This window comes from Bemisia tabaci, chromosome 6 (assembly GCF_918797505.1).
Source record: "Bemisia tabaci chromosome 6, PGI_BMITA_v3".
Taxonomy (NCBI): domain Eukaryota; kingdom Metazoa; phylum Arthropoda; class Insecta; order Hemiptera; family Aleyrodidae; genus Bemisia; species Bemisia tabaci.
In genome coordinates this window covers 8210311-8235669 of record NC_092798.1, presented here as the reverse complement: position 1 = coordinate 8235669, position 25359 = coordinate 8210311, and the positions used below count along the sequence as shown (strand labels likewise).

The following is a 25359-nucleotide window of genomic DNA, read 5'->3' as shown; positions in this document are numbered from 1 at the left end:
AGGAATGAAAAGTGGAGAAGCATGCGGAATATGTACAGACATTTGACTAATCAGGTAAAGAAAAATTACACAGAAAATTCATATGAAAGTACAGGGCTATGATCCAAATGACAGGCAAAATGTGTCGTAAAAACTTATGACTGAGTGATAAAAATGAGGGTTCAAAATGACAGGAAGACTCATCATTCCCAACTTCGAATTTTGATAAAAATTCCCGAGTAATGACACAGACTTGAATATAGACTCCCTATTTTCTTTTTTTGAGAAAAATGTCATCTTGAGCTAGGAGAGAATGTTTTCACCTATTATGATTCCATTGCTAAATAAAATACTGTACTGGATATCTCCTGACGCTAACCATAAATCAATCTGCTATTATAACTGTTTTTTCATTGCTTAATTTGTGCTTAAGTAAGTGCTTCATGTTCATAAAATATGTGCCGCTACAAATCAGGTTTTTCTCTCCTTCCCTCGTGACACACCTGTAAAAAAGGTCTGCACCCCCCTGAAAAAGTTACACAGCGCTCACAATCTCCTCCCTCAAAATTAGCGTTTTGTGATGAATTTTGGATGAATTATTGCCACCTTGCATTGATTTTTCATCTTAGATTTTAAAAATCTGAGCCACAGCACACAGCATACAGAATTTGAGTTAAATAATAGAGAATTTGCAGGTGTCTGAAATTTTGTGAATTTCATCTTTAAATTGATACTCTAAGGAAAACTGAGTGCGAGAATATCCTTGGTTTCTAAATTGAACAATTATTGGAGAAAATATGACAAAATTACCTAAACTGCTAAAATACATGTGTTTAAATGGAAAATGCCGCCAGATGACGTCATAAGGCGGCACACTTTCTCAATTTTGAATCTATTTTTCTCCAATTTCCCATGTCAGAAAAAAATTATGAAAAATACTACGAACTCAGCTCATTAAGCACTCTCAGATGAAGCAACAAAATTTTTATGAGCAAATTCTCCATTGCAATTGATCAGTGGCTATCGGTTGTTGCAAAATTTTGAATTTTTACTGAGAATGGCCATAAACTGTAGAGTTACAGAAATGTATAATCAAAGACAGGCGTTCGGCATTTTAGCATTACACAAGGCAGCCCTGAACGCTGCCTCTCCTTCCTGTGACACAGGCTTGTGCCCCTATACTTCTTCAGCATTACATATTTTATGAGCAGCCTCGAATCAGATAATGTTCCGTGTCAATTTTTCTCAATTTTGATATAACAGGTGTATCCACACTTATTACAAGGTGACAAAGAAAAGGTGTAGATATTTTCCTACAGCAAATTGAGATATGATGAATGAATGGATTTTATTAAACTTGTTGGTTCATAGATGTTAATGATATCAACAGCAACCCTTATCTACTAGAACAGCCATGCAACCAAACCTTACAGCAGTTTCTCTAAAACTCTTTACGTGACTTTAAATTGGACAAATCAACGGCCAAAGTTGAAAAATGTGTATCTCAGATTGCGACACTGCAATTCTCTACTCATGTTTCATTTTTTTAAAGAAAATAAACAGTTTCGAATGAAATTTTATGTGAATTCTCTTCACTTGTTCTGCAAAAAATCAGGAAAATATGATTAATTTTCTTTTGGGAAAATAACATAAAATTGAAAGTTTTGGAACAGTGGAATTGAGATACGCATTTATCGCATTTAGCTTTACAGATACACGAGAACGAGCTCCCTTTCTTCCCAAGTGAATGTTATTAAGATATTAAAAGCTTAAGTTCAAGAAATTTGTAGACTTTTAAAGCCTATTAAATGATGCTGACATGCAATGCGCTTTGTCAAAAAAAAAAAAAACCGATTTATCAAGAGCTAATAGAAAAAGTTCTCTTTTTTTCTTTAACAAATTCTTTTATAGACTGTTTAATTAATACACTATTTCAGTATCAGAAAAAGTCAGTAACCATGGAAGCAAATTATGGAACATTAAATTCATTTAAAAACAGCAAAACTGTTAAATTAATAAAAGTAACGCACAACACACATAGAGCAAATGAATCAGCACCTGCTACAAAGACAGCATTCTGTTCCTGTGTTGAAAAATTATGTAAATAATTTTATTATATTCTTTCAAACATTGACGGTCAATCATTTGATGCGTGGATTTTTCTCCTTTTTTTTTACTTGTTTTTGCTTTCTTTGAAAGAAATATTTGGAGCAGATACCACTGCTGCTGTTCCTATAGCCTACATGTCTCATAAACATGTCCACCACCATAAAAAAATTTGAAGATGGGCGAATGGTAAAATGTCCATTTAGCAAGTGATGATTCAAATGAACAGAACAAAACCAAGCTTAAAAGAACAGTGAATTAAAAAAACATTTTCCATGAGTGAATGACAATAAAAGGCAGGATAGCAAATGACTGAAAGAAAAAGAATCATTATGGAAGCTACTAAGAATTCGCTGCGCAGGCGCAAATTTTAAACAAATAACCTCAATTTGCAGGATATCGAGATGAAATGGGAAAAAACATTGAGCACAAAAATATTTAAATTCGGACAATTTTTCAGAGTGAGTATTCCTTTTTTTGAATCCAAGATTAAGAAGAGATTACGTTTCTTTTTTTTATAGTTGAAAAAAAAAAAAAGAAAACGACACAGTTCCCTCTTTCACAATACCAGGAAACGCAAAAGTTGAATTTTACTTTAGGTCAACTAGAAAATGCTATCGACTCTAGATAAAGAAGCGAAATTTCTATAAAATAGGCATGAAATTAGAATTGGTCAAATGAGCTTCAGATTTGCTGCAATTATTTAAATTATTCTCTCCTTCAGCGCAAAGTTAGAGTTCTTGGAAAATACAAGCTTATTGACATGACTTTTAACAAAAACTTCATTTCAAGACTTCTCTCATAAATATGCAAAAAAATTGTTCTGATTTATCTGAGTGTTAGAAACAACCATTCGTGGATTCACCAATAAATACAAAAAAAATTACTGTCCTGAGTTGAAAAAGAATATTAATAATTTAATGGATAGAATATCTGAAAAAGAGATACATAAATTAGTTTTAAACAAAATTACAAAAAACTGGATAGACTTCTGTAAAAAAAAAAAAAAGAAAAAAAAGCCTACGTTACTGAAAAAAGTATTTTGTGCATCATTTTGAACAGATTTGGAGTCTCCATATAGATCAAAATCTTCACCTTTACCCTTGAACAGTCATACTGAAACTTGTTTTTGTCAATAAATCCTATTCATTCCTGTTTATTTAGAAGCTTCACATCTTCAGGTGAAAAGGCATATTTTTTTGTTCTTTTCTTTTAATAGAAATTAATCCAGGTATGTGTCACGATTATGGAGCCTTGTTTCCAATAAAACTGATGTGTACAGAAAAATTCTAATTTTAAATTGAATAATTGCTCTTTCAGCTTCCACCATAATTCACATGTTCATTGGAAATAAGGCTTTATTTACTTCAAATTTATTCCTAAGATTTAGAGGCAGTAAAAACTTATTAGTATAACGTTTAATGAAAATCTAAAAGAGAATCGTTTCTTGTCACTTATTCACTGACTTAGGAGTTGTTTTTTGATTGATAATATCAGAGCATTTTTTCAACCACAATTTGTGAGAAAATCAATTTATTTCCAAATATTCCCTGCAAAGGATTCAGCAGATGCAAGCATTTTGAAACTAGAGAAAGAAATATCAATTGATTTGCCACAAGAGAACTGAAGGTGAGCAAAATGCAGTGCTTTGCAGGTGGGTAACAAAAAAAAAGAAAAACATTAGTATTACATAGTTGCAATATTTTCATGTGTTTTTCTTTCATAAAATTAAAAATAAAATACTCTGCATGCTTTAAAAGCTTAAAATTTAGGAACCTCATGAAACGATTTTCTTCAGGAAGCAAATTAGATTTCCAATTGTATTTAAGCTGTCTTGAGTCCAAAAACACGTTCTAACATTGGAGACATTGTCTCTATCTTCTATTCCTTTATTATTTGAAGCAAATATTTTTTGGGAAAACTTATCAAAATCATCTCTCAGGAATTTTTGTTGTTGACAATTATTTTGAGAGGAAAAAATTCCATTGGAGTTTCAAGTATTCATCCTGCTTGAAGTTTTCTCCAATAAGATTAGGATCAATGTCAAAAATGCTAGCACACTTTTTAGAACGTTGGTGATCCAAATATGCGTACGGGGCTTAGAAGCAAAATGGTAAAGGTACATTTCAACGTAGCTAAAATTACACAGCTTAAATTATCAATCTTTGAGATAATCAAAACACTATCCCGTAGATATTCATCTAAAGAATGATGGAAAGTTGTAGCATGAAAAAACATGGGAAACCATGCAATTATTTTTCTTGTGAAAAGGATACAATTTCTACTATGATGTAATGCACCAGTGCCACACAGCTGCTAAGCCCCTAGGACAACTGTGGTGATGATTTGAAAAGACGTCATCTCCCTCACCGTGCACCCTACTGATGAGCACAATTGTGATCTGAGGTAAGCTCCTTTAATGATATTTCTTTCAAACAAAATACACAATGTACATAACATACATTTCTTTTGCCTTCAGACCCTTTTCTTCAAAAAAAAAAAAAAAAAAAAAAAAAAGTTTACACTGTTGCGATACCATGGAGATGACGCATTTTTAAAACCATCAATCTAATTTGAAAACAAGAGCAACATTCCTTCAAATAAATGTGATTTAGAATAATTAATTTTATCTATGTATTAAAAACTCCCTATGGAAATATAATTCCAAAATTATCAACAAAGGATAAAGTTTTTTTCTGCAAAGAGAGCCTCAAGTATCCAAGTCATTAAAATTCATGGGGAAAAAAATGGAGATTCAGATGGGTTTGAGAAAAATTCTAGCATTTAAAACTGTCTATCCTTTCGGGTGTGCTTATGCCCTAATGACTTCTTTAAATTACTTAAATGTTAATTTTTTAAATGCAAGAGAGCAAGAGTGAGTGAATTCTCAGACAACCAAATTTCTAAGATCTCCGTGAGCAAAATTAATCAAAATTTCATTGAAGGAATACGCTCTTGTCTCAAAAAGTTTATCACCCTGTCTCTTAGAACGATAAAATCAATTCTTGAGACGTCTACTGGAAAGTAAAAGACAGTTAGTGCTTCAAACCATTATCACTTCTGAGAAACAAAGCAATTTTATTTTGGTCAACTTAGCAAGAAAATATTCATTGAAATAAGTTGTGTGGCTGCTATCTTTTGCTAACTGACCACACTGTTACATCGTACAAGTCACTCGTCTCGATATGTTTTAAAAGAGGTGAATTTGAATCATTTCAAAATTATGGTCTACATCAGCCCTCACAGATTCAAATTCATTTAAATTTGAAAGCTTGGCTGTATCAAAAATCAACTAGTTTTCTGTCTTGCTTTTAAAAAGACCAACAGACAACAGATACTTGAAATTCAGAGCATAGCACTGAATACATCATATGGATTACAACAAATGAATATTATCAGATATATGATGAAAAATTTAAAAGAAAAAAAAACAACAAATGACAGTGTTACATGAATAGAGGATCTTAAATTGCTGTGCTTCTCATGAAATTGGAACTTGTAAAAAGGCATGAACACTGATAACTTGAGGTAAAAATCAAACATCAAATTAGTGAGAAGCTGTCAAATGAAGCTCAGGTACGATGACCATTTTGGAGTTGAGACCAAGAAATAAGCTCAACTGTCCAAAAAATATTTAAATGAAAACCGTTTCAGGAAAAATAAGCCGTGTCAAAAGCGGATACAAACTCAACCACACTTTGAATGAGTAATCGATTTCTTGCAGAAGGCCATAAATCCGTGACTGTTTTAAAATTGCTTGCACCATTTTCTTCAGCCATCAGGAGAGACAAGTATTTCATAACTCAGGGACATTTTTTCCATGCTTTTTAAAAGGCTCAATGAAATTTCTTGGTTCATTCGTACTCCACGTTAAGTGCAACTAAATTAAGGGTCAGGAAAAATTTTGAGGAGAGAGGTAAACTTATACCCTTTCTTGAGCAGACAAGTTCAATTTTTGCTGTTGCAACTAAAAACTGACAGGATCCATCATCAGATGAAGCATTGTTCTACTTATCTCATGACTGGAATAGTTGGTGACTAAAGTGTAAAGTTGAATTTCAACTTTCTTGCGGGTGATTAGTGTACAGCAAAGGCTCCACAATCATTGAAGTATTTATATTGATAGGGCTATTTGCCACTAGCTTTGATCTTGAAATGAAAATGGGGCAAGTTAAAGAGATAAGACGAGGATAAGAATAAATGTCTCAAAACTCACGCTAATTCGAGAAAGGAAAAGGAAAATTTTAATCAACAAAAGTGAGAATCATTCAAAGTGAGGTGTGGTTTCCATGTGAACCGTGACTCAGAAAAATTTCCTCAGGTTTTAAATTATATATGATTCTAAAGTAATTAAAACATTCTAAAAGTGTTATGGAAGTGAATTCTTTGAGCACTACTTCCGACTTAAGTAATTATGATAACCTGAGTTTTCATCGCTTTCTATATAGAAACAAAGATAGACATTTCAAAATTTAATAATGTCACATTTTTGTTTTATTGCCAGTGTTTCTTTTCATTCATCTTCTTCAGATTTGTAATGAATCCTTTCGCGGACTCTATTTTTATTGATGAAAAATCTATTTGAAATCTACCTGAACTTCATTTGCTTGAAATGAATTTAATGTTCCACACAAACTAGAGCCCTCAAAAACAAGTGCATTTTTTAATTTTCTACAGTACGGGCATTTCTTTCATGGTTGATAGGTAAAAGATTTTAGGAAACAATTCTTCATAAGGTTTCAAAAAAAAAAAAGGAGCAGAATAAAAGCAAAAGATTACGCATTCAAGGATTTAAATTTTTACCTTAGCTTCATCGAGCCGGCCCAAAGCCTTCAACAGGTTACCAAGGTCACTGCGCACGCAGTATAATTCCTGGAACGCAAAATGGCAAGTGTAAGTGATACTGTAACAATGGACTAAAATAGGGCTTTGTAGAAGGTTTGAAAAAAAGGGTTTTCATTTTTAAAGGACAATAAATACTAACAAAGTCTTTGGTAAAAATTTACATTTGTATGCGTCTTTTTTGACTGTTTTAGTGTTTCATGCAAGACAAATGATAAAGTTTTTCATTAAGTATGATTCTTTCTCATTAAATGTAATTCCATCTGTTCTGAAATGATACAATGATGAGAAAGAGACATTGTTTTGATGAAAAAGATAAACTAGGTATCACAAATTAAAAAAGAAAGGAGAGCAGAAAATGTATGAATCAATGCACCTTTTGATACATAAAGAATCTAGTTTGTCATTGTCCTTGTCAAATGCGAAGAAGCATGAATCATTGTCTATCGATATTTTCCCATTTGAAGCTATAGTAAAGAGTCAATTAGTAAGATGTTTGTAGCAAACACCCTGATAATAGATCCTTTTCTATAGGTTTAAATGGTAGATCAATCGATTCATGTCGAAGCATGCCAGGACAGTAATGTGGAAAATGATTAGACTTGTTCATTTAAAAAAAAGTATTTTTTTTTGACAGGATAGATTCTTAACTTACTGGATTGTATTGCAAAGCAGAGACATAGGCTTGCACGGCTTGCTCCATATCTCCGGCAGCGACCAATGCTGCTGCCAAATTGATGTAGCCATCGATGAAGTCTGGTTTTAGCCTGACAGCATGCTTGTAGTTATCTAGTGCCTCAGTTAACTGGCCTCGTTCTTTGTAAACATTGCCTAAGTTGCTATATGCTTCTGCAAGGATGGGATTTTGTTTGATTGCTAGTGTGCTGAAGTGGGCAGATCTGGAAAAAAAAAACGCAAAAGGGGTTCATAGATAGGAAGTACCCTGCAGCGGCCGCTCAGTGGCTGGGGCAGTTCCCTGGCAGAACTGAGGTTCCAGGTTTGTGCCTCTATGGTGTTAGCTTTACTAATTACTTAAAACACTCAAAAATTTATTATCAAGGTTGTAGAAAACAATGGAATTCTAATACCTTGTGCTGTTATGATTCAAAATAAAACATTTTCGTCCAAACATTTCTTATACATTATGAAGAAAGTCTCCTTATACCATTATCCAAGAATAACTGAGTGCAGTATGTGCCCAGGTTTATTACGTGGCAAGGTAAAATTCAGTCAAAAGTCTCAGACTGTGGTACCCATGAATCACAAACAATGCTAGAAATTGAGGTACTTGGCATTCAAATACACCTAGATAACTGAGCAAAAGCAAAAAATGGCATGTTCCTCAAGAATGAGCAAGCAGTAAGTATAATGCTCGCAAATCCAAAATCACTCCTCACTAAAAAGTAATGTCTACTGGCTTGGATCAAATTGGGAGGGAAACTTATTTTATTGTGCCACCCAATGAAATGAGCAAACGATTTCCCCAAAGTGCTGCATTTTTTTTTATAAAAGCTCCTCCGACCTGAGTTGATTTTATTTAGTTTATTCAACACGCAAAAATTTTAAAGTAATCGATTTCATGAACAATGAAGGATAGTCTCTTACTAACTGGTGATTTTGAAAAATTTCAAAAGTTCAACATCATATGCATGCACTTCTGTTAAGGAAAGATGTCATGTGATGCTTCAATTCCTTCTGTTTCTAGTCGTCTTTTAACTACATATCCTAGCCCCAGCAATTATCATAGGCTCAGAATATCAGGCTCGCAAAGGTAAAGACTTTATCATAGGTAACTTCATTAGTTCAATATTGATAGAAGAGAACTTACTTGTCCAGTTGCCGGCATTGGAAGTGAATTGAAGATAAAAGTAACAAGACACCTGTGTTGTTACTCTCTTGCCGCCACAGCTGCATGCAATGTCTTTCTGCATTCTCATAATCACCAGCTTGATATTCACGGTGGGCAAGTTCCAATAGGCCTGCCAAAATGAAAGGGCAAGAGGGTGAAAACAGAAATAAACTCAACCAGTGAATTCTGGCGAAAAAAAATCCCCCCACCCCAAAATTAATTTAAACCCTTTTTCAACAAAATTAATCGACACTACTTTCCGCCAAAAATTGACCTTCAGTCCCCCATTTTCAACCAAAAGTCATAATTGCAATTTGCGGATAATTAAAAATAAACTTACCATCAAAAACATTGGACTTCTCTGCTAAGTGGAGGGCATACTTTCAAACAGAAATTTCAAACAAATCTGACAGGGTTCCCTTAAGTTTTTCTGTCCTTACATGGAGGCCCCCATTTTATACTGTTTGTACTGTGTTCCCCTATCATTTCCAATTCCTTCATTTCATCCAATGCAGTTAGTCATGTGGTCAGGAAGTTTTTACCCCCATATGGATGGGGTACACTAGAATGAATATTATTCTTCTCTAGGTATTAATGTGCAATAAGGCAATTATGAGACTTTGGTCACTACTTGGTTAACTTGATCCGTATCTAATTCTTAGCCCAGATTTCATGTAATGCTGTGTAATTCAAGATAAGCGTACATTTTTCTACAACCACCATACAAATATTTGACGGACAAACCATTTTCTTTTCCCTTATTTAGATAGAATAAAAACAGGAGATGTACCTATATTTTCAAGAAAAAATAAGGTCTAAATAAAAAGGAAATAAGGTCTAAAAAGGAAATCTGCACTGCTGGTAAAGATAAAATAACTGGGAATCTCATCTGTGGAATGGAGCTAAGTAAATGAGTTGCAATGCTGGTAGAGTGTGATAGTTTGAAATGTTTGGAAATCATGCATGATAACACTAGAGAAGATAATCACATATAATAGAGAGCTGACCATTTGTTATTTGACAATGCACATTCGAATAGATCGAGAGCCTTCCCTGCTATTATCATCAAAATGCAGAAGTTAGGGAAGTAACCGCATGAGCTTAAATAAATAGGTAGGGATGACAATGCTTGCGAGCAACTTTGCGTTCCTATCCTTAAAAAATCTACATTCTTACTTCCCGGTTAAGAACAGTTGAAAATTTATTTTTCACAACTGTGCATTCTTCCTTTCTTTTAAAATTAAAAAGTAAAACAAACCTGACATGTGTGTGCTCTCCTAGAGAACTACCTATGTTGGTGGTGTTGAGAACTAAAAATTTTGCAGCTTAATGGAATTTCCTGAGAAGCTTTGATAAAACGTCAACACTTGGGAGTCAATTTAGGAGTATGAGATAAGAAAAAAAACTCATCAAAATAGTGAGTGGAGAAACCTCTCAAGTCATAATTGGGTAAGTTGGCAAGCCTCTTAACATGAGCAATTAAGGAGAATGTGGTATGTAGAGGAAATGAGATGGCCACTGATAACCCGAGTATAGCAATAGCATATCATTGATAAACGTACGGATGACACTCAATCTACTCATGGACACACACCTGCTGTACCTAAATTTGAGAGAGATCAAATTAGTCCATAAAAAATTTTATCTGTTGACAAAAACATCAATATGTGGTGGGCACATTCTAGAATAATCTTGAGGCCAGATAAGGTACATGAATCATCCTGGTTAGTACAGAGGCATCGAACTGCCGATTTGGTTAGATGCTTGCACGCAAATCAACTCAACTAGGGGAGGGATAGGGAGTTTACATAACTTAGTTAAAAAGAAATTTTGACTTGACACTTAATAATAATGGAAAAAAGCCAAAGATTTAGTATCTTTATCTTTGCCATCAAAAGGTCAAGAAAGTTAGGGGGTCAAGCGCCAATGTAGGGTGAGTATGGTTCTTGGCGATACGTTTGAACCGGTGATAAGAAATCACCAACTTGATTTTTCATAAGCGATACTTAGTTGACTTTCACAAGATCCCCCTTCCACATGGACTGACTTCGCTCAGGCTGCGTTGAGATAACTGGTAAACATGAACATGGTGAGCTCCTCAGAAAAGAATGAGAGAAGAGCAAGATAAGTAAATGACAGAATTGTAAACTTCCTCTAAAAGCTCCAGTGATAATAAGAACTTACCAACAGTGGTTATGGGCAAAATATCACTCATTTTTAAAATCACATTCCCTGTACCAACGACTTGATTTGTAGCTTGTTGTTGAACTTGGCCCTGCATTGGGAAAACTTATTTGGCAACGGTAAAAGACACAGAGGGGTTAATCGATTAGGGTAAAGAAAAAATCGCGATTCACAGCACTCCCGAGGGATAAATCCCTAAAATGGCGGAATATTTACCGAAACTTCTGGTAAAAACTCGAGATTCTTCCGAAAAATCTAGCAAGCACAAGCACTCTTCTTCTTCCTTTTCCACGAATAGGTTAGGTATTTTTCCACTAGAGAGCAGTTAAAAAATTTATTCTCTTATCTTTTCCAAAAACATTTGTTTACTTTCATTCTAACCTCAAATCAATATCAACAATGGAAGAAATGAAATGAAACGTTCAGGTTTCAGGTGCAATTATCCATTTATAAACCTTTATTATCTATAATTTTACTATAATGAATTGTGCCGAGAATCTCAAGTTGGTGTTTTGTTAAGACTGCAGTAAATCAAACTGATAATCCTATCCCTTGTCGTCTGAAAGTTCCTGAGTTCTTCATAGCGCCTCTATTAACAAACGGTAATTTCATTTCAACTATTCCTTTACGTCCACTACTTTTTCAAGTCTATGACTTAAAAGTATGTAAGTAGGAAATATGTGCTTCCATAAGTATTGCCCAAAGAGAATTCAAGCAACAGGAGTACTTAAGGATGTTGTAATGAATCACTGCCATCTAGCTTTTAGTTAAACTGTTTCTGAAGGGCAGATAAACTCCAACAAAGCCACTGGTTTTCTAACTGGTGGGCTCTATTGAACCGTTCGAAGCTTCAATCATATACTCAATATCAAAATACTAGAAGGCAATACTGAAATCATCAGTAGGATAAAGAATGCAAAAGTAGTTTTGTGATGCCGCTGACTTCCTGTCAAAATGTATTTTCTAAATGGAACACTACGCCATGCCATTTCTTGAAATCCCTCCTGGTTTTCATTTCCATGTACAGAGTTTTCTCTAAACATTTATAATGCTACAGCAGTGAAACTCAAACTGTGTATAGCAGTTAGCAATTTTGCAGACTTCCTTAATTATTTGTAATAATTATTAATTGTAACTGCTCCCTTACTCATGGATTTCAAGTATTCAGTGAGTTTTTTTTTTCCATTCCAGAAACGATGGGTAAATCCAGTGACAGTGAAGAGGATCGCAAGGAGCGGGACAAATTCGCAGAGCGTTTGAAAAAGCGAGATAGAGAAAAAACTAAGAATGTTGCCACTTCTTCTGGTTTGTATAATTTCTCTTTAATTTCTGACTAGTACTGGAAGATTTAAAGAAATATTAGTTTCTAATTAAAGCACATTGAGACAAAATATTGTTACTACCCACTGCTTCTGATTTTTAGCACAAACCGAGTAGCAATTTTTGTCGTCTTTTTCTCAATTCAAGGCAATTTCAAAGCCTGGTTTGCACAGTTTTTTTGTACTTTTTATTTTACCTAGCTTTTTCCTAATTTACTTTGCACCATCAATGCATAGAATGTTGAAGAGTACCTACATCGAAATCAAACTTCACCTCATGATTTTTCCTTGCACCTGCATTTAATTTTTCCTCGAACTTAATTGGAACTAGAGATGGATTGAGTATTATGATAGTTCAAAAGTCTCAGGTGCAACATAAATTGATAAGCAGTGATTTTTTCTTGCTAGAAATCTAAAAAAAAGTTGCATTAGCCCTTTAGACATAAGGAAAATATTGCATGTTTCCTCCTCAAGATTTACGTACCTAGAAAACGATTCACACAACGTGTAGTTCAGAAATCAACTCTTGAAAAAAAATACTAAAAAGTATTTTTAACACAGACTAAAAGAAAGTTAGATTTTACAGATGGTGTCATTTCTATTTTTGCTGTTAAAACAATATTGATTGTAACTGCTTATATCTTACGTAAGAGTTGATTTCTAGACTTTCCGCTGTGTTATATGTTCCCCTCCTGAAATTTCGTAGACATAACACATTGCGCAGGGATTTAATTTATACCTTAAAAAACTGATTGTTTTTCCAGGAAAGAAACTAGGAAATCTCACTCTAACAGATCTCAAAAAGTCAAATCATTAACAAGATTGATCAGAAAATATGATTGTATTAAGACCTTAAATTCTGTTTCTGCAATTCCAATGTATGTTTTCAAAATTTTCAGATAAGAAAACATCTGAGGAAGCTGCCAAGCGCCTCAAATTGGATACAGGTGATCGAGATAAACAGTTTGAAAGGCTGAGAGTGGAATCACGTCGAAAATACTTAGAGAAGCGAGAACAAGACAAAGTTGCGGAATTAGAAGCTGATATACGGGATGATGAATATCTTTTCAAAGATTATGAGTAAGCTATTTCTGAAGTAATAAGTGTGGTTTAATCTACATTATTGTTGTAGGTTTAACAGACTTCTTCTGGTGGTGACTATTGCTACTCATGATACTTCAATGTAATGACAAGTACAAGACTAGAGACTTTAAATCAAATTTTCAGATACGTTCAAATTTTGTAATTTATAGTTAAGAAATGAATCTGCAATGAGTTACAATCATTATCATTGATTATGTCAAGTGCAGATATTGGAGGTAGGTATTTTTTCTTCCTAGATTCGCCATATGTTTAAAAATCTTTTTGTAACTCGCCCAACATGGCAGGAGAGCTGGGCACATGAAGACACAAACCAGTTTAGGCCAAAGGAAATTCTTTACCTTGAACATACACTTGTTGTACCTTGAACATGAAGCTGTTTAATTTTTTATAAGGCTTTAAAAAAAATTTCCTGTGACATCAAATGGCTTCTGTCTGTACTTGCCAAATGTGTGCAGGTGCCCTACTCTCTCCGTTTTCATTAGATTCTCTGATTATATTTATGATGTCAGTACACAGTCCGTGATGATCACTATTTTTGCAATTGCCTCCATCATTAAAGCTCTTTCAAAAACTGGGCAATTGCACTGAATCTCATAATCAGGTGAAGTCCAAAACAGCTCACTCATTTATTCAGTCACTTTTTCATTTATTCAATGCGATCAGAGAGAAAAAAGTAAATTTAGTCATTGAGTTAATTCATCTTTTATACTGTAAAATAGAAAAGACTATGTTCACTGTAAATTAAAATATTTTTAATTGTTTCTCTACCTCATTTTCTTTAGATTGACCGAAAGAGAAAAGAAAAATCGTGAAATTCAGAGGAAGCTACTTGACCTGACTAAAGAACATGGCAAGGCTCGTGAGTTGGAGAGGGTTCAAAGGTACCACATGCCTCAAGACGCTAAAGATGTAAGTCAAGTCATATCGTAAATGAATAATGAGAAATTCATTAAACCAGTAGAGGCACAAAAATTAGGAAAATCGCTCAAAGAATAACCCAAAATAATTTTGAGAAATTACCGCTTTAAAATATGTATAACTGTTTTTTACTCCAAGTATTATTTTAAGTTCAAAGTGCATTGAGAAAATGTATCGAAATTGAAGTCCAAGAAGAAGCAAAAATCAGGTTATCATGTTTAAAATTTTGGGAGAAATTTCCTTGAAAATGAGGAGAAGAGAAATCTCGAAATGTATTGAAACATTCTTTGTATGATTCAACATTTTCTGCTCCCCTGTGATTCAATTTTATTGAATTGAAGGAACACAAGCAAATAATATTTGCTTAATTTTGTCCAGCAATTCCATTGTGAAGTAAAAAGGTCACCATGAAGTTTTAAACACTGATCACTCACAAGTTCAAGTACCCAGTATTAAGAATGATTTTGAACCCATGACTAACAGTGGTTAAGCGTGAAACATGGGCTATCGATATTTTTCCATTCGAAGCTATGGTAACAAATTGCTCATGAAGGTGTTTGTTGCAAACTTTCTGATAATTGATCACTTTCCATATGTTTGAATGGGAGATCAATAAATTGGACTTCATTTTGCAATTAGGAACTGTAATTTCTAGCCCATTCGTAAAAACACATATGTGCATTGAAAAACCAATGGTACGTACATTGTTTCACCACTGAGCCAGAATTTGCAATTCCTGATTGCAAAATGTAGTTTAATGTGTCCCAGAGCACACCACGCCACTGATGACTAAATGAGCAAGATTTGTCTGTGTGTACAACCAGATGTATATCATTATATTTAAGTATGGATGATCCAAAAAAATAATTGGACACTCTGCCGTGTTTACTACACTTGGAAAGATGAATATGAAAGAATTCCATTTTTCATAAATTTAACTTTCACTGACTAGAAAAATATTCTACAGATCTGGAGCTTTAGCTCAGCTGAAATAAATGCATTCAATACTGTGATTTATCTTTTGCGGAGCAAGTCTTTTACTCAATTGTTCTGTCTGTAAAATTGAAACTCATGCCCCTTTGATGTCTCAGATATTACGCTGTGTTATCTTCCTCTCAAACTTACCACCCAGATTAAGGAATTTTTTTTTTTTTTCTCAGTATTTTTATCATCACTATGACTGTAAGTTTTAATCACTGGTTTGACTTTCAAATTTTCTAGGAAACTGAGGAGTACAAAGAAGTTGACGAGCGAGAGAAAATGCCTCATTATGAACAGAGAAAATGGGAAGAGGAGCAAATGTCATCGGCTACTTTCCGGTTTGGTGCGAAGAAAAAGGAGGCTCAAGAAGAATATGACTTGATAATCGATAATCAAATCGAATTTATCCAAGCTCTCAGCCTTCCTGGCAAGAAACCTCCGGTAAAAATTGTTCCAACTGCTCTTTATTACTTCATCTCTTCAGAGGAATATATAAAAACCAATCCATTGCTGAGGTGTTCATATCTTTTGTGTCACATTGAGCTAAGAAAAATGCAAGGTATTTTCAAAGGGTCTAACTGCAACATTAGCCACTTAAATAGTGATTTGAAAATTTTTAGGAGTTTCAATGTTTGCATTCCTTCAATGTTATGATTAAAAACTTAAACTAACACCATTATAATACTTCAAATAAAAGAGGAAAATTATCTTCCATTTCAATTCTTTTTTTTAATGTAAGGAAGTTAAAATGCATCATGTTTTTTCATTGTTTACGCTGACTTCAGTGCTTATGAAACTTAAACATGCCATCAAAAAACGTTAAAAGTACTGCGTTTTATCAAAAAAAAATTTCCACTCTCAGGGTTGCCACGATCAGGGAATACCGGGGAAACTGGGAAATATCAGGGAAAATGACGAAAGTGGAAGGAAGAAATTTTTAAGACACCTTTATTTGCTCTCTAGAATGGGTTTGACAATTCGAACAATGAATTTTGCAAGGGAACTATTTCAGTTTACGTCTCTTAAATCATCTGGCATATCCATAATTGTCAAGGAATTTTACTGAAATGTGTTCGGGAAATGTCAGGGAACTTCATTTTCTAAACTCTGTAGCAACCCTGCACTCTATGTGGCTTACCTACGACAGCTCGTAAAATCTCATCTGAATTTAATGAAACTCTTAACTTTTATCATCTTTTGATTTCCAGAAAGAACCAGAGTTGTCAGAAAAAGAACGGAAAAAGCAGTCGATAGCTGAAACGAAGAAAAGTTTACCTATCTATCCTTTTAAAGAAGATCTCATTCAAGCAATACATGACCATCAAGTAGGTATATCACTACGTTAACTTTGAAATCTATCAAAACTAAATTTACCCTCACAGAGATAATATTTCATTATCAAAATCTTTGCACCTGCATCAGGAATATCGCAGGAAGTCTAAAAATCGAATCCTTCTTTAATTTATCTAGTGACAAAGAGCAAACAGTGTCTAGGAAATTTTTGAAAAGTGAATTAATTACTTTTAGACTACAAATAATGATCAATCATTCATCCTTGTTATCATTAAAATCGCTAAGGATCTGTTTTTACAAGAAAAAAAAAAACTTGGAAAGAGCTGCAAATTGAATCATCAATTCAACCTATCTTTCCCCTAAGCAAGTCTTACAGAAAAATGCACAAAAAATTAGCAGAACAAAATTTATTTTGGTCGCGTCTGCAGAATGTGTATTGCCTCAAGTCAATCCTCCTATCAATGCTGAATATGTCAGTCATTGTGGGCGGAGTTGGAACTTAAAAATCATGGGGAGTTTGTCTGAAATTCTTTTTAAATGAATGTTTCTTTAGTCATTACAGATTAAAATTAGACAGCATTTCTTAAATGGCTCCCTCTCTGTCTTGTTGGATTCTGAAACTATAATCACTAAAATTAGGGATCTGGGCCCATAAAAACGGTTGATTTTAATATTGAAGGGAATATTCAACAGAAGTGAGTTTAAATAACTTCCCTTGATTTCACATTTTAATTTTTTCCGTTTGTGAATATTCTTCATTGTTCTGAACATTATGTGCACTTTCTTCTTCTTCTCTATGTACAATTTCCAAGCTCTCTGAAATTCTTTCCCAGAGACAAATCTTGACTCAGGAAAATCCTGCGCAGTTAACTCTTCAAAGGGATTGTGGTAAAATGTTTTTGGAAATAAAGGCTGCGGTCATGGACGTTTGGAAAGTAATAATTCCTCCTTTATTCTTCCAGGTTTTAATCATAGAAGGAGAAACTGGCTCTGGTAAGACGACTCAAATTCCTCAGTACCTTTACGAGGCTGGTTTCACCGAAGATGATAAAAAAATAGGATGCACCCAGCCCAGGAGAGTTGCTGCGATGTCAGTAGCTGCACGTGTTGCGGAGGAGATGAGTGTCAAACTAGGAACAGAAGTTGGATATAGTATTCGTTTTGAAGATTGCACGTCTCAAAGAACTGTCATCAAGTACATGACTGACGGTACCCTGCACAGAGAATTCTTATCGGAACCTGATCTGGCAAGCTACAGCGTCATGATAATTGATGAAGCTCACGAGAGAACCTTGCATACGGACATTTTATTTGGACTAGTGAAAGATATTGTTAGATTTAGGTCAGATCTTAAATTGCTGATTTCAAGTGCAACTCTAGACGCAGAGAAATTCTCTGGATTTTTTGACGATGCTCCGATCTTTAGGATACCCGGTCGTCGGTTTCCCGTGGATATTTTCTACACGAAAGCCCCGGAAGCTGATTATATTGATGCTTGTGTTGTCTCAATTTTACAAATTCATGCAACTCAACCCTTAGGAGATATATTAGTGTTCTTAACCGGTCAAGAAGAAATCGAAACGTGTCAAGAAATTTTACAAGATAGAGTACGGAGGCTAGGTTCAAAAATCAAGGAACTTGTTATTCTCCCTGTCTATGCCAATTTACCAAGTGACATGCAAGCAAAGATATTTTTACCAACCCCTCCGAATGCAAGAAAAGTCGTTCTGGCCACCAACATAGCAGAAACATCACTAACGATAGATAACATTATCTATGTCATAGATCCAGGGTTCTGCAAACAGAACAGCTTTAATTCAAGAACAGGAATGGAGTCTTTAATTGTGGTTCCAATCTCCAAAGCAAGCGCTAACCAAAGAGCCGGGAGAGCTGGCAGAGTAGCCGCAGGAAAGTGCTTCCGACTGTACACAGCATGGGCATACAAACACGAATTAGAGGATAACACAGTTCCAGAAATCCAGCGGATAAATTTAGGAAACGCTGTTCTAACTTTAAAAGCCTTAGGCATCAATGACCTAATACATTTCGACTTTTTAGACCCTCCTCCACATGAAACCCTCGTTCTGGCTTTGGAACAGCTCTATGCTCTTGGAGCGTTGAATCATCATGGAGAGCTGACGAAACTTGGGCGGCGTATGGCTGAGTTCCCTCTCGATCCTATGATGGCTAAAATGTTGTTAGCCTCTGAAAAGTACAAATGCTCCAATGAAATAGTCTCAATTGCAGGAATGTTAAGCGTTAATAGTGCAATCTATTACCGACCGAAAGATAAAATCATTCATGCAGATACTGCAAGGAAAAACTTCTTTGTTCCTGGAGGTGACCATTTGACGCTCCTCAATGTATATAACCAGTGGGAAGCTAGCGATTTCTCAACTCAGTGGTGTTATGAAAATTTCATTCAATACAGGTAAACTCTCTGTTGTTCTTTGAAAACGAGTTTAAGGATACTCATTGTCCACATTACGAAAAAAAAGCGGTTGAGGGACAGAGTCGAAGCACTAACGAGGTCTGTTGCTCAAAGATTGTTTGCCTCATTGAGTCTGAATCCTTTGAGTGAGCAAATGCTCCTGCGTTTCAACCCTTAAACAATGCCCACTTACTTCGCCTCTCTCCTGTCACTTTTTATTGCAGCATAATTCTAGTCTTTCAATATTTTTGCTGGAAATTTAAAACCACTCGTTGGTGAACAAATTCCAAAGGAATCTATAAAAGGTTCATTTTGAAACCTCTATATTTTATTTTTGTCCTCTCACGGCTATGCCATCTCACGATAGTTTGACCTTGACACTATTCAAACATATTTTTATAAACCGTTATAACTGGATTAGTTTCCAGCTTCAATTTCATCTTAAAAATTTAATTTAAAAAAAGAAAAAAAAAAAGGAAAATCACAGAACAATTTTGGATCATACTTGATAGTTCTCTCCACAAATAAGTTGAATTTTAAGTAAATACTTCTAAGGTCAAAAATCAGAATGTAGATTTCTTTATGCTTGCATCTTTCATAATTTTTAATTACTTTGTTGTAAAAAATTGATTGAATTTTTAGTCACTTTTTGAGTAATTCACATTCTACAGTTTGATAATTTTCAATCAAATCCATTTTATGTTTTTACAAGGATACATGTTTAATTTTCAGAACTGCTTTTAAAGATTAATCCATCAGTTTGTACATTGGTATACTTAATTGCTGAAAGTTACCATGACCTGCCTACCAATCATTAACCTATCTTTCATCAAAAACCTTCAATTGTCTTCTTGAATTTGTATTTTCTGATTTTCTAAGTTCTTTTCAAGCATTGTAGTGGCTTCTTTTAGTCTCCTCATCGCTTTCTTACTAACTCATTGGTCAAATTTATGTTTACAGATCAATGAAAAGAGCACGAGACATCCGGGAACAGCTTGTTGGATTAATGCAGCGAGTGGAAATGGAGCTTGTCTCGAATCCGTCAGAAACTGTTAATATCAGAAAGGTATGATTATTTTTAGGTTTTCTTAAAGGTACCAGTGCTCCAGTAGTCAACTTACATTTACTGAATCGTAATCCAATCGTAGTACCATCATACTTAGTTCGTAGGTGGGAAACGCATCTTACTTTTTTTTTAATTATTTAGTTTTTTGTACTCTCGAGATACGGAGTAAAAAAGAAATTAAAAATGAAAAAAACCTAGTATTTAGTAATATTTAATGCCCAGCAGAAGATGTTCAATTTCTAAAATATTACATTGCGAGCAATGAAACTGCTCACCGAGTTCTCCTCTGGCACCTTGAATCAGTGAAAATTTAATAATGGCTCTTTGGCTCTTAACCAGATATAGACGTTTCAGTCTTTTAATATTTTTACAATTTCATTCATTTAAATAAAAAATAATAGCCTCATTATCTCAGGCCTTTTCTAATTATGGTTATCAGATAATTACTTAGCGGAAGGAACCATGTCCAAACAATCCATGTTTTTAGTCGCTTTTTGAGTAATTTTTTTTCACGACTAGAAGTAAAAGATAAATGAAAGATTATGTTTTGTAATGCTGCCTTAGGGGAAAAATGGCCTGTAACAGTGAAAAAATTGCCAAAAATTAGACTGTGGAGTGGAAAAAATGTTATTTACGTCAATCTGAGGGTGAAACAGGTGGACGTTCATTTCATCTACAGGAATCTCTTGCCAAATTCTAACACATTGAAAGACGATTTTGTCTTTTTCTTATTATAGAATACATTAACATCTCTATCCATTCTGCAGAAAATGTCAGCTGGGACTGTATTGTTGTCGAGACAGTATTATGAAAACTTTTTCTTTACTTTGATGCAACTCTGTACATCGACTGCTAAATGCTTAAAAAGTATATCTCAATTGCAGCATTTAAAAATCTCAGATTAAGTTTTATTTTATTCAAGGGAAATTATTCCAAATTTTCCATGCATTTTAATGTAATTTTCTTTAGAATTTGTGAACAAAATTAAACAAAAATTTCAATAGCAACCGTTTGTTCATTTTCCTTACAAAAAAATGAAACATGATCAGAGACCTACAATGTCGCAATTTAAGAATCGCATTTTTAGACGTTAGCCGATTTTAACTACATTGTGAGCTCCCAACTTCAAAGTTAAAGTTACTTACAAGAACCATTTAGTTAATAAAACACTTAGGAACTAAGATTAAATTCCCATGTAAGATAGATCCACATTAAAGCAAATGACATTCTTGTTTCAGGCAATCACTGCTGGTTATTTCTACCATATCGCTAGGCTTTCTAAAGGTGGGCATTATAAGACTGTGAAACATAATCAAACTGTGATGATTCATCCGAATAGCTGTTTATTCGAATCCCTACCTCGCTGGGTTTTGTATCATGAACTTGTTTTCACGACCAAAGAATTCATGCGACAGGTCAGTCTTTCTTACTTTTGGTAATATTTTTTTCTCTCTTACTTTTTCCAACGGAACAAGCAAAACTGATAAGTATCAAATTAGTAAATTTCATCAAGAATGTTTTGGTCGTCAAGAAATTAGAACAGTGGGCCACAAGACAAGGTCAGAGTTAAAGCACTACGTAACATGTTTTCTCTTTAAAATTTGATGAGGAAAACGCATCACACGACGCGAAGTCTGGAAATCAACTCCTGAACAAGATGAAAGTGTTAACAATTAACATTGGTTAATGGCAAAAATACAAATTATGTCATTTGTATGATGTAACCTCCATTTAATCCATGTTAAAAATACTTTTTAATATGTATGTTCAGGAGTTGGTTTCAGAACCTCCAATCGTGTGAAGCTTTTGCTACGCAAAATTTTGAAGAGGAAAAATGTGACTTTTTCCTCTAGCTCAAACCTTGTATCGTTGCACATTTGTAATTATGAAGATTTAAAATTGAAACTTATGTTTTGTATGTATCTAAATATATCCTAACAAAAGCGCCCTAACTACATCCGACGTTGCATGAGTTCCTCTCTTAGGTATTCTACTTCTTTAACAGAAAACTGAGCAACGCTGTGACCTAAAATTGTGTGCATGTACTTCTTATAAGAGAAGAGACTGATTCTAGATAAATCTGTCCATTTCATTTCACCATGCTCATTGTCTCACAACATCTGGCTTTATCCAATTTGTTTGCAGGTGACAGAAATTGAAAGCAAATGGTTGTTAGAAGTGGCGCCACATTACTATCAGCCTCGAGAACTGGAAGATTCAACGAACAAAAGGATGCCTAAAGCTGTTGGGAAATCTCGAGCTGAATTGGGAGAACACTAGTTTATTTTCGTCATTGCCATCAACTCCTTATTTGTTATTTTTTTTCAGTTTTCTCTGAGTCGTTTTCCTGTTCTTTATTTTTCTATAAATAGACTCGAATTAGATGAACTGTACATACAATGTATAAAATCTTTTGATTGATTAAAATGAATTTTTTATTGAAACTGAAACATTTTGTGTTATAACTCATTTAGTGAACTTCACGATCATTTATTCTTTAAAAATATTTTAACTACTGCAAGAATTACTTTTCTCTTATCTATCTGTATGAATTTAATCTAAAAAGGTATCAAGAGACAAAGACAACGCAGTTAACATTGGATTTAACGGATTTTCTCGTAAATGTGGAATTTTGAAATCACTCTGTCTTGCATTTTTCACTTTTTATTCCTTAAAAACTGGAATATCTAATCTCTTCTCTCTAAGTCTGGTATTTTCTAATTTTCACTTATGTCTGCATATCAGCAGTGGGATGTTTCATGAAAAAACTGTGCTCCATGTTCATAAATGTCTTACTTAAGCTCCAAGTCTTTAGAAAATTAGGTTTCAATTCTAAGTTGATGCTGAGAACTAATGCCTTCCTGTTTCAAACCTATGGGAACCATTCTTCCAACTACAACTTGAGGCTTCTTTTTCTTCAGTCAAAAATACTCTTTTGAGCTTGTCACGGTTAGAAAATGCATTACTTCCTTACACTTATGTCGGAAATTGTCCTAAAATATAAGGGGATTATGGATCAAGAGGTTGATGAGATATGAAATAAAATTATGAAATTCTGTGTTGAAAAAGATGAGTTTATTCTTTCCTCTCATCTATTAAAACAAACATTTAATACAAAAACAACAGTAGAAACATTCGAGATAATTGCAATCGAATTAAAAAGAGACACGAAGAGAATAACAAAATTAGTATTTATCAGACCATTTATAGGTTTTTTGAAACTCAGCTAATGCCTTAAGTCCTTCCTCATGCTCCTTCGTTTCCCTGGCTATCCTTTTTTCCTTGTCCAATGTCTCTTTCAGATACCACTGAGGCATTTTTTCATACTCAAGGGGCAAATATGTCTGCTTAATTATTTTGCGTTGCTCAGCAGCATAATCTTGCGGAGAGAAGGTTTCCGCAGTGCGAATTTGGGCATACAATTCCGTATAAAAAGCTTTTTCCTTGATTTTCTCTCTTTTAAGAGCCTTTTTCTTCCACTCGAACTTCATCCTTTTACGTAACTTCTTCAATTTGTGTTTCTTCATTTTCCTCCTTCGAATGTTGATCATTCTGTGGGCTTGCTTTTCAACTACATGAGGTTGGTCAGGCTCATCAATTATTTTTTTTATCTTTGGAGTGTCTAAGATATCAACATTAGAGATGATGCGGGGATCTATAACATTTTGCTCACGGGTAATTGGGTCAATAATATTTAATTTTGTAGAGTTAAAAATGGCGGCAAAGTTTATGCTTCCTGAAATTCTGGAGGAACCATCATGATGAGTATGATAATTAGCAGGTCTGTTACACTTGTTCACTTGCCAATGAGGGAATCCAGTACTGGTGTATTCTTGAGAAATGATAGCCTTGCTGCTAGGGTTCAGAAGTCCTGAAAGCAAAAAGAAACGATAGGACACAGTGAATGGAAGAGCAAAAATCCCTATGCCATTAATAAATTCATTATCCCACAGCTCATTTTTAGAGTACCTGTATACTGCTGTGCTAAGGAAGAACGCTCGAGAGTTGCCAAATTTCATTTGATAAAATGTTTATTTTTGAGGAGAATTATGAATATTTTTCCTTGAAATTTTCACACGTTTTATATCAAGATACAAACAAAATTATCTGAGAAATTGGTAGACATACATTCACAAATTTTCCTGAAAATGAGTGATTCGCCAGGGGAAATTTGGCAACGCCCGATGGCTCATACGGCATTTTTCCTCAGCACGGCAGTACAGTGAGAGTAAGGAGTGATCATTTTGGGGAGAGCGTAGGATCCAAAAGGGCAGCCAACCTTTTAATACACAAAGTGTCGCTACCAATCTTCAGATTCCGGTATCAAACCAAGAATCTTCATAAATAAGCATTCTTCCACAAGAATGAGTGTATTAATACAAAAGCTAAGTCTTAACAAACAACGGGTCTAGTAACAATTGTATAAATAGATTTTTCTTGATAACTTGCATTTATAGGTTTGCTGCCTTTTGGGCCCTAACTTTATTCGAGAGGGCATAGGTGGAGGCTCGCTGGATTTTTGGAATTTCACACCTGTGCATTCTCTCGCTTCACAGGTACTCCTCTCATTTCAAGTCCACTGTGTATGTCTCTGCGTTTGTTATGTGTCAAAGTGAGAGCCAAATTATTGAATTGATTATTTTTATTTCTCTAATAACTACTGCTGTGCTCCTACATCAAAACTAGAATATTGTTAAAACAATCTATCCCTCTCTGGTTCGTATTCTACAGGCCTGTGGCGCATTTCTGGATTTTTACAAGTTTCGAACAGTATTGCCCATCCTTAAAAGTCTTCTTTCTTAACAAAAACCAAGTCTTCAATGATTTTTTAGACCTGTAAATACAAGCAGACCTCCATGATGCGCCTAAAGACTGAAACTATCCAACGCACAACTAGACATGATTTGGACGGCCCAGTCGGTTCTTGTCCATAGACTTTAGACACACAGGCAATTTATTTTCGGAATATGAAAGCTCGCTTTGCAAGCTTAATACATACTCCTCGTCCACGATATGCACCGGATGGAGAGAATCTCTAACGAAAATGATAACAGTTAGGTCAGATGAGAACCGTACCTCGTATGTTAGTAAAATTTCGAGACAGCAACCTTGCAACTGCTTGAGACATTTTGATCCTTGGACGATGTTCCTGATGAGTTAAAGCTTCAATTCGATGGAAACATGTTTATCACAAAATAGTTTCTATTCCCCTTTAAATTTTAAAAACTAAACTAGGTGTTGGGGCGAGAGCGAGATATTTGGAGGTTAGGTTACCCCGGGCAGAAAA

The 25359-nt window shown here is 34.5% G+C and overlaps 3 protein-coding genes across 4 annotated transcripts in view; 1 reads left to right on the top strand and 2 right to left on the bottom strand.

Annotated features, from left to right (window-relative positions):
• Positions 1-11239, bottom strand: part of sxc (O-linked N-acetylglucosamine (GlcNAc) transferase sxc) — a 164797-nt gene extending 153558 nt beyond the window's left edge. The window contains exons 1-4 of one of the 2 annotated variants that reach the window (XM_019047375.2): positions 10961-11239; positions 8756-8906; positions 7583-7826; positions 6889-6957 (exon numbers count right to left, since the gene is read on the bottom strand). In XM_019047375.2, coding sequence (XP_018902920.2) covers positions 6889-6957; positions 7583-7826; positions 8756-8906; positions 10961-11057 — 561 coding nt within the window. In that variant the 5' untranslated portion in view covers positions 11058-11239. Of the gene's footprint in view, positions 1-6888; positions 6958-7582; positions 7827-8755; positions 8907-10034; positions 10338-10960 lie in introns of those variants that run through there. The other variant, XM_072301641.1, reaches the window with a different exon arrangement.
• A 122-nt stretch (positions 11240-11361) lies between these two features.
• Positions 11362-22521, top strand: l(2)37Cb (DEAH-box helicase 16 lethal (2) 37Cb). The gene is made up of 10 exons (XM_019048332.2): positions 11362-11562; positions 12152-12265; positions 13179-13359; positions 14166-14292; positions 15523-15723; positions 16491-16607; positions 17538-19006; positions 19967-20072; positions 21311-21487; positions 22218-22521. Exons 2-10 carry the CDS (start codon positions 12157-12159, stop codon positions 22350-22352), a joined length of 2622 nt encoding a protein of 873 aa, XP_018903877.2. The 5' UTR covers positions 11362-11562; positions 12152-12156; the 3' UTR covers positions 22353-22521.
• Positions 22522-23125: 604 nt separating this feature from the next.
• LOC109034924 (uncharacterized) lies at positions 23126-25346 on the bottom strand. Its single transcript, XM_019048353.2, has 2 exons — positions 25149-25346; positions 23126-23943 (listed from the first exon to the last, which is right to left on the bottom strand). Exons 1-2 carry the CDS (start codon positions 25198-25200, stop codon positions 23258-23260), a joined length of 738 nt encoding a protein of 245 aa, XP_018903898.2. The 5' UTR covers positions 25201-25346; the 3' UTR covers positions 23126-23257.
• Positions 25347-25359: the final 13 nt, after the last annotated feature.

Bases quoted from the DNA above. Each gene is read 5' to 3' on its own strand.
- LOC109034924 (XM_019048353.2), bottom strand. From the start codon at position 25,200: ATGTCTCAAGCAGTTGCAAGGTTGCTGTCTCGAAATTTTACTAACATA. The intron at 23,944-25,148 runs GTACGGTTCTCA...TTTTGCTTTCAG, and splicing joins AAATTTTACTAACATACGAG to GACTTCTGAACCCTAGCAGC.